Genomic DNA, 8518 nt, shown 5'->3' with positions numbered 1-8518 from the left:
AGTGTGGCTGTAGCGGCCATAATGATAGATAGACCTAGATAAGTGCAGTGCAGCAGTCCGGCAAGATCTACTTCATCCTCTGACGCTTGTGACAAAAAGCTACTTCATGGTGCTATATATAGCAAACAGTGAGGAGGAAAACAGGGTAAAATGCAATCATGTATCATTTATTTAACAAAATAAGACCTTTTCCTGTCGGTTGGATAGCACAGCCATCATTAATTGTTTTTATTTATGTCCTCTTTTCTTATCTTTGTACCATTTGCGTCGGTGAGCCCGACTCGCTGACCCAAAGAAAGCTTGAAAAAATATTACATCTTTCCATATTTACAAATAAAAATAACGGCGTCGTTCAAGATCATTCTTACGGACATGCAATTCTCCAGAGTCTGAGTAGGATGCAGAAAAAAACAACAGCAGAGAGGAAAAGGGAGATAAAAAGAGCTCCCCAGAATAAAGCTTCACAGTCCATCTTCATCGTGGTGCAAGGTTTTTATTTTTAGAGTGTACGATAGGCATAATGGTACTATACTTAAATCATTCTTTTTTTCTGTTAGAATATTTCAGAACAATTTATTTGGACAGCAAAATTTCCCCCCAGAGTTGAAAACCAAGCGCTTGAGTGAAAAATAAATACAGACTTTCAGTTCTGGGAGACAGATATAGAGAAAAACTAAACAAAAACCAAAATCAAGACTGTTGTAATAATCCCACAATTCCATCATTTTCAAGCTCTGTGTCCCGCCAACTTTAATCACGAAAGTCTGTCGGTTCTGCGGACAATCCATCACAGGAGTTTGTGCCCTTGCGCCAGTCACAATCCTGAGGCTAACAGGTGGTATTCCTGGCAGGCAGGCCATCAGGCACGATGCCTTGCACTGGTGATGACCCCAATCTTAAGAATCCATCTTCAGGGCCGCTCTGGAGAGTCCAAGCTGGTGCCAGCAGTCTGTGGGCGTCATCACTATTTCAGATATCACTGGTATCCAAGAGCTGAGGCTGAGCCCAGTCTCTGACTGTAGAGGGCATAGGGGGAGTAATATGCTGAGGAGGCGGGGAGGGATGACATAGTGAGTCCTGGTGCTCCGGGCAGGTGGGATTTGCTGTAGGGGTGGTAGCGAGCCAGGCTCAAACCAGGAGAGCCTCTGAAGGAGAAGGAACCGGGCATGGAACCTGGGCTGCTGTGTGGGGGCATGTGGAGATGGCAAGACGCTGACGATGAAACCGATGAAGGGTAGGCCGACAACAGCTTACTGTCCACCATCCCAGGCAGGGCTGTGTGGGTACGCAAGTGGGCTAGTAGCTCCTCTGACGTAGCGAAACGCTTGTCACAGGGACCTCCGACAGACACCCAGTTACAGGCGTGAGGCAGCGGTTCATTGGGGAGCATGAAACCGTAGGTGTAGAGGGGGTGGGACAGGGAGGGCGCAGAGCTGGAAGACAAGGAGCCGGGGTGCAGGGAATGGAGGTGGTGGGAGGGGTAAACCAGGGGGAAACCAGACTTGAGGCTGGAGGGATCGTGGACGCAGGTGGAGCAGTTACTTCCTCCAAGGTGGGGTGCGTTGGGGTAAGTCAGACAATACGGGTCCCGACATAAGCCCTGCATCAGGGACGGAGGTGAAGCTCCAGTGAGCGGGCTGGAGCTGGGATGCTTCCCCGGTAGTCCTAACCCTAACTGGGAGGGGTAGCCAGCATAGGCTCCCACAATGGAGCCGTGGTAGCCCATGGAAGCAGGAGGCAAGGGGAAGACAGAATGTCCAGGTTTAAAAGGGGAGACGGGGGCAATGTGGCCAGAGCCCAAGCCAGACTGTGAGGAGGCCTGTGGGTCGGCCTTGCTCTCCGGCCGAGGGCTGCTGGCAGAGCTGGCATTGCTGGAGTTGGCGCTGGCCCGTACGTGGCTGGAGTTGGCTAACTGAGCCCCATCCATCCCTGACTTAGCTGCATCTGAGTCTTTTTTTCCAGCACTGCTGTTATTGTCTGAGCTGGACTGCTCTGAGCCCCCAGGTTTGTTGTCCATGTGCTGGGCCTGGGAGTGTGACGGGGGCTGCGTGGAGGGGGAATGGCTATGTCTGTGTGACTGGCTCTGAGTGTGCAGGGGAGGAGGGCTGGAGCTGGGTGACTGGGAATGGGGAGGAAAGGACGGACATGAAGGAACACCGCTGCTGGAGCTTCCATTTGGCACCCTGAATGCTGCTTTGTCTGAAGGCCCCTTTGTCACCAGGACATCCTTACGACAGTCGCCTGACGACTTGGAGTAAGGCTTGAAGCTGGACTTGTCCTCCAGGGACTGGTGCTGCTCTCCTGACTTGGAAGATCTGGACGATTCCTTGTCTCCCAGGCTTCCTGAGGAGAGGGAGGCCAGCTTGGAAGAGGAGGGGGGGTCTGGTTTGCCAATTTGAGAGCAGGTCTGGGCCAACAGAGCCAAAGGACTCTTCTTGGCATCCAGCTGAGAGGGGAAAAAAGAGAGCAAGACGGTGAATCAACTGGTTTTGTTGATTTAATTTTAACATCACAATACAAATCAACTCTATTATAATTACATAAGCAGTCAGTAAAATAATATTTGACCTGTCTATTTTAAGTCCAAATCAACACTGAATTGTGGATTTATATCGGATATGAACAAAGGAAGTTTCTGGATGCAAAGTGGAAGAAAGAAAAGAAAGAAAGAAAGAAAGAAAGGGTGAGAAATAAATAAAGAGCTCCCGTAGACATTTGGAAAAAGATTACTGAATTGTAACACATTCGCCAAATAATAAATAGGTTATATGACTTTTAAAAAATATTCTTCTATCTGCAGAAATGTTGCATTCTCAACTCTGGTGTCTTGAGAACCCGCAAAAAAACACCGTGCGTCAAATGGCGCATCTGTGGGACTATTTGTCAGAGTAACAATCCTAGAAACCTCCGCCACGGACTTCATATTATCTGATGATCATTAGGAAGAAACACGGCACTGGGTGATGCTAACAGCTGTCGGAGAAAATGTCATTTCTTTATAAGAACTTACTTCGATGCTGACTGGTGCGGATGTGAGGGGCTGGAGATACTCCGGGTGCAGCAAGTGGCCGCTGTGCGCCGTCAACATCTTTACGATCCGGATAGGAAGCCTCTTAGCCTGACGAAAGGGGTCCGTTGGAGGACAAAAAGTGGATATGGGAACGGACGGGCTCTCCGCTCTGGTCCGGTGTCGATCACCGCTGTTATCGGCGGCACTGCGCTCCGGGAAGTGTCTGCGTAAAAGCGGTTCAGCTCCGCCGGGGGGATCTCTCATCTGGATCGGGGCTCTGGGAGGGACGGTGGCGCGTAACGAGTGGACACAGGGTTGAAATTCATTAACCAGCGCGTTTCATGGTGATAAATGAAAAAAAAGGAGAGAGTGCGGTAATCCGGGAGGACGTGTACGCAGTGCGCGTCCTCTGTATCGGACCCAGGCTGTCTCTAAAGAGGAACAAATTGCCCAAATGTCATCCTCTATCGGGCTCTTCAATATCACTCCCTAATTAGTCCTAAATAATCCTTGATCCGGGGTTGAAAAATAAGGATCAAAAGCAAAACACCATAAGTAGTCACTGCTGATCAAAATACGGAGCGCAAGTGAAGGAATATCCCCGCAGAGGTCGGTGCGTGACGGTCCTCCGGCGCGTGTATCTCTGGTCCTCTGCAGCAGTCTCACGGCATCTCACTTCTTCCACATACTAACGACAAGAGGGGAGGGATTTCAAAGCAATACGCCGCCGTCCAATCACAAGTGCCCGCCTTCGTAAGCAGGGGCGGGACGCTGGGAGAAGGCGCGGCTTGTCTTCTGGCCTCACCCTCGCGCCCAGGCTGTAATGCACGGGTGAAAATCTGTGACCTCCATAAGCCACATGCAAACTGCACATGCCAAATATGAATACTGTGACGCAGATCTGACTTATGGACTGTGCGAAACTAAGTTAAAATCATCCCAGGGTCTTTTTTCAGCAAATACACTCATTATATTGTCCATTTAGACAATTTTACTTGTGTAACAACTATTAACGGAGAAATCCAGGAGAGTCGTTAACAGTTGCTAACAGTGATTAGCTCGGGGACGTATGATGAGTGCATTAAAACAGCATTTTTTAACCACTAATATTGCTCAGAATAACACCAAACCTCTGCAGTAGCACCGGAAGAGTCCTTACACAAAGTCCTTTGCCGAAAAAGACCCTCGGATGATTTTACGCTGGAATTTCACTTATTTCACAGTAAGGAATGAACCGCGTGTATCCGCCCTGTTTTGAGATTCAAAATAATAACCTGGTGTCTGAACATTTCTGGTATGTTAATGACTTTATTGTATTATAGCAACTACACCGAGCCTGCTACTGGACTTGATTACATTTCTTCCAGATTAAAGCTAAATAACATAATTACGTTTTCATGTATTTGGCTGGGGCGGTGAATGACATCCTCAGTTTCTGTGTTGCCGGTCTTTAACATATTTATGTACAAGTATTACAGATGCTGTGGTTACACTTGTATTTCTTTAATGACACTTTTAAGATGCTCCAGATCTCTGAAAAGTGGAGTCTTTGTCTGCATACATTTACCCCTCACCATAGACTGTATAAAAAATGGACGTAGCACACCCGCCGGGGTCCGTTCTCTCAACTTGATCCAATCGACCTCGCCTATGGGAGTCGCCATCTTGTCAGACTTTGACTCCGCCTCATTTCCTCTCACCAAAAAAGGGCATGTATGTGACGTTGAGGGGAGGGAGATACGTCCATCTGGCTGACGTTTACCTCCGAGGAGAAGTGAGGACCAGAGGCTAGCTGTCACTCAAGAGGCCACGCCCCTAATTATTCAGAACTTTAACCTCCAATAAAATAAAAAGTAGCCTGGTGCAAAAAATGCACCCCCCTCAGTGTTGTCATGGCGATATGAGCTAAACATACAGACGACAATGTTTTTTTGTACCAGTCCTTAAACAGGTTTAATGATGCTGTGAAAACAGATATATTTCCGCACACTTATAACGTTACTCCCATGCGATAGGTGCACCCAAAACGGCACTCGGTGCACTACAGAGCCATCACTTTTTCTTTATATTTCATTGATTTTGTAATGATTGCAGGTCCTGTACAATTTGTAGAGGAGAGAGCAGCGGAGGCGAGTGAGTGGCACAGCTACCGCAGTGACCACAGTGATGTACGACAGCAGGTCTCTGCCCAAACGGCTTTTTCCTCCTCTCTCCTTTGCTCTCGCTTGGAGGAGGAACTCCTGTTGGGCAGGGATATGACACGAGACCAACGTTTGATAAACTGCTGTCCGGACCTCACCTGGATCTTAGCTCAATGCAAGTAGGACTACCTTGGAATAAGGTCAGGCTGACTGGATCCTCTGAGCGTACAGACTTGTCGGTTTAATGTTCTGCCGTGATCGGATGACAGAAGTCGCATCAAGAAGACAAGTGTATCCACAGCCAGAGAAAACAAAAAGACGGAGGAGTTTCTGGTTGCCACATTAGTGAGCCATGTAACTTAATTTCATTTTCCACTGTCAACAACACGCTGTGCTTTAAGGGGATTTCCAACCCGGTTTGGAACGCGTCTGACGGCTTGACCTGAAGTATAATCCGAGATATCCCAACACTGTTGCATTCAATCTGTTTAATGTGATGTCATGGATCATCGATTACTGGTTTGGGAAAACCAGAACAAGCCTTTCTCCTCAGGTTTAATAGGCGAACTTGTTTGGCACGTCGGCCTAGGCCTTATCGGACCGTACTGTCAGGAGCCTGCTCCTTGATTCTAATGACTGCTGCCTTTTATCTGCAGCTGAGAGCAAAGGCATTGTGAGGAGGATGAAGTCACTTCAGCCTCACTCAACAGCGTCACTGTTTGACCTGTCATCATTAGGCTTAGTCATCACTCACCAGCCACACACTGCCACTCACGCTTCAATAACCCGCACAGACCCACGCATATATGAATGCAGACGTGCACGCCGCCGGGCTAAGTGCGGTACAATCTTCTTTTGAATCTGTCTGTTTGTTTAAAACAGTCTGTCGTCACCCCGGGCTGAGACACGTAAACAGGTGACGTGTAACAACTGCTTTCCCACCGTGAGCTTTAAAGCCAACGCCGAGAGCTTACGGAGGATTTCAGACATTTCTTTACAACGCAGACTCCCGGTTAAGTTGTGAGGTTTCCGATAGCACTCTTGTTTATCGCGCAGTCATCCACTTGTTAAAAGGGTGAGTGGGTAAGTCAGTGTGGGTGGAGTTGCATAAGGAAGGGGGGGCGTTCAAAAGGAGACCAAGGAGGAGGGCACTGGGAAAAGCCAGACAAAGGCAGCGAGAGAATGAAACAAGGGAGGGCTCAAACAACAGGGAGCAACTCCTTTCATGTGCCCCCTTGATGTAGGCTGGTAACAGCTGTTTTGGCGTGTTGATGACTGATGGCTGTTTCCTGTTGTGGATATTTTAAGAGGACAGCTTTCCAGTTAAAGAGGCTTCTCAGCATGTCCAGGTCCCGCTAGCCCTCGGGGCATTTCCATGCCTTGGCTGTATCAAAGCAGTGGGTTTGGCTGGAACAGCAGCCAAACAAAACCCCCAGGAGGGGGCTGATAGGGGCTGAGGAGGAGCGAGGAGGAGTGAGGAGGAGCGGACCCCACATGCCCCTGTGATCCTGTGATTTATAGAGCCGTTGAGGCCTGTAATGGACGCCATAGTTCTGTGCCGGGGCCTAATTCATCCCGTGTTGAAAAGCCGCTGTTTGCCTGACTCCAGAGTAAATATATAACGCTGACATTAGGCAGCTGAATTCTTCCAACCTGGCTCAAACAAATCCTCATCTGCTCGTTTGTCTTTTGCTGCATGTTTGGAAGTGCTGAGGTGTTTTGTGGCACACACAGGGATTAGCATTTTGTAGATGCTCCGTGTGATTGTTTAATGAGGGGCTGACATTGATGTGAGCTCATAAGAGTCATGTTTCTTTTTTTTCTTCTTCTCAAGTTATTATATTTCTGCAGGCCTTCACTGGTGTCAGCCAGACTTTGACGAGGTCTGGCTGCGTGCAGTACTGTACAAAGAGAAGGAGAGAGAAATGATAAAAGCGCCAGAGAGGCAGAGGAGGGAAAACGAGTGTAAATAACTCCTATTTAATTATCTGTGACTGACTTATGGGGTGTGTGGAATGGGAATAGAGGCCTGAGGCTGGGGCTCTGCTCTACCCCTAGTGTTTTCTCCAGCAGTAATAAAACCAAGAGGAAAAAAAGTGGATTAAGACAGTTTCATGGGGTGTAGCAGACATGGCATTTAGACCCAAACACTTAAAAAAGAGCCTCGCAGGCAACATTCCAGCCAGGACATAATGTTGAAACAAGGATTTCCTTGAGCTGAAAGGTCCACAAACAATATCTACACAGTGTACTTAATGTATTCACACTTCCTCGTTTATCTCTCCGTGGCTGCCTCTCCCTCTGTCTTTGACATACACATGCTAATCCTCTCACAGTCGAGGATGCATGTGCTCACACGAGAAAATGTATCCTGTGCACACAAACAGACAGGCCGCGCTGTGCAAGATGCCATCTTAAAAGTGTGTGTGTTTTTGTAATTCTTATACAGTATCATCTATCTGACTCTGTGTGTGTGTGTGTGTGTGTGTCAGAGTCAGAGCTGCGGCTGACAACCTTATCTCTCCAGTTTAGGAGGGAGATTGTCTCTCTTGTCAGCTCATCACGTCTCGCAAGCTAACGCTCTTATCCACTCTGCCTACCTGTCGTCTATCTGTCTGCATTATAATCACACAGGGATAATAGGCTTCTCTCGCTGCTCGCAGATTGGCACTTTTATTTCCGAAACCTACACCACGTAGCGTTCTGCCCTGTCGTACTCGCTACACCTGAAACACATTCGCAGACAGGCTGGCAGGCTGCACACCGCCCACATCCGTGCAACCTCAAGTCCTCTCTCCACATTTGGAAACAAAAGACGCTATTGTCCTCCACTCTGAGAAGTTATCAAGAGCACGGAGAGAGGAGGAGGAGGAGGAGAAGGAGGAGGACATACATGAGGGGGGTAGGTGTAGGGAGAGCGGGCCTGCGCTGCCAGACAGCGTCTGCCTCAAATCAGATCGTCCTACATTGTTGTGTGAAATTTCAGATGACATCAAAAGATGTTTTTTTTTCCACTGGCCTGATGACGGAGGGGGGTCATTTTGATAGAAGCACAATCAAGGTATTCACAAGCTGGAGCCGTGACAGATCTGGTAGAAGGAGCAACAACAAGGCGTGCGAAGAAAGTCTTCCCAGCACATTCCTATGCTTGTTAGAGTCAATGCCGTTTCCTGCACTCAGAGACGCCGTCTCTGTGTCTTCATCACCAACCTTTGTTGTGGAGGAGGCTGCTGAGAACATACATTCTGTCGTTCTTTCAGTCTTCAGTCGTTTTCACAGATGAACCCCGGACAGTGTCAGGAGAATCAGGTCCAGACATTGTCCAGAGTTACTCTTGAACACAACAGGAGATCCTCCGTACTAAATG

The 8518-nt window shown here is 48.3% G+C and overlaps 1 protein-coding gene across 1 annotated transcript; it reads right to left on the bottom strand.

Annotated features, from left to right (window-relative positions):
• Window positions 1-395: 395 nt before the first annotated feature.
• Window positions 396-3678, bottom strand: znf703 (zinc finger protein 703). Its single transcript, XM_083912756.1, has 2 exons — window positions 3011-3678; window positions 396-2446 (listed from the first exon to the last, which is right to left on the bottom strand). Exons 1-2 carry the CDS (start codon window positions 3272-3274, stop codon window positions 977-979), a joined length of 1734 nt encoding a protein of 577 aa, XP_083768882.1. The 5' UTR covers window positions 3275-3678; the 3' UTR covers window positions 396-976.
• Between the last annotated feature and the right edge of the window lie 4840 nt (window positions 3679-8518).

This window comes from Echiichthys vipera, assembly GCF_963691815.1.
Source record: "Echiichthys vipera genome assembly, chromosome: 4".
Classification (NCBI taxonomy): Eukaryota; Metazoa; Chordata; class Actinopteri; order Perciformes; family Trachinidae; genus Echiichthys; species Echiichthys vipera.
Note: the sequence above shows the minus strand (reverse complement) of the source record. Positions and strands in the feature narration are given on the sequence as shown.

Bases quoted from the DNA above. Each gene is read 5' to 3' on its own strand.
- znf703 (XM_083912756.1), bottom strand. From the start codon at position 3,274: ATGAGAGATCCCCCCGGCGGAGCTGAACCGCTTTTACGCAGACACTTC. The intron at 2,447-3,010 runs GTAAGTTCTTAT...TTCCCCTCTCAG, and splicing joins CCGCACCAGTCAGCATCGAA to CTGGATGCCAAGAAGAGTCC.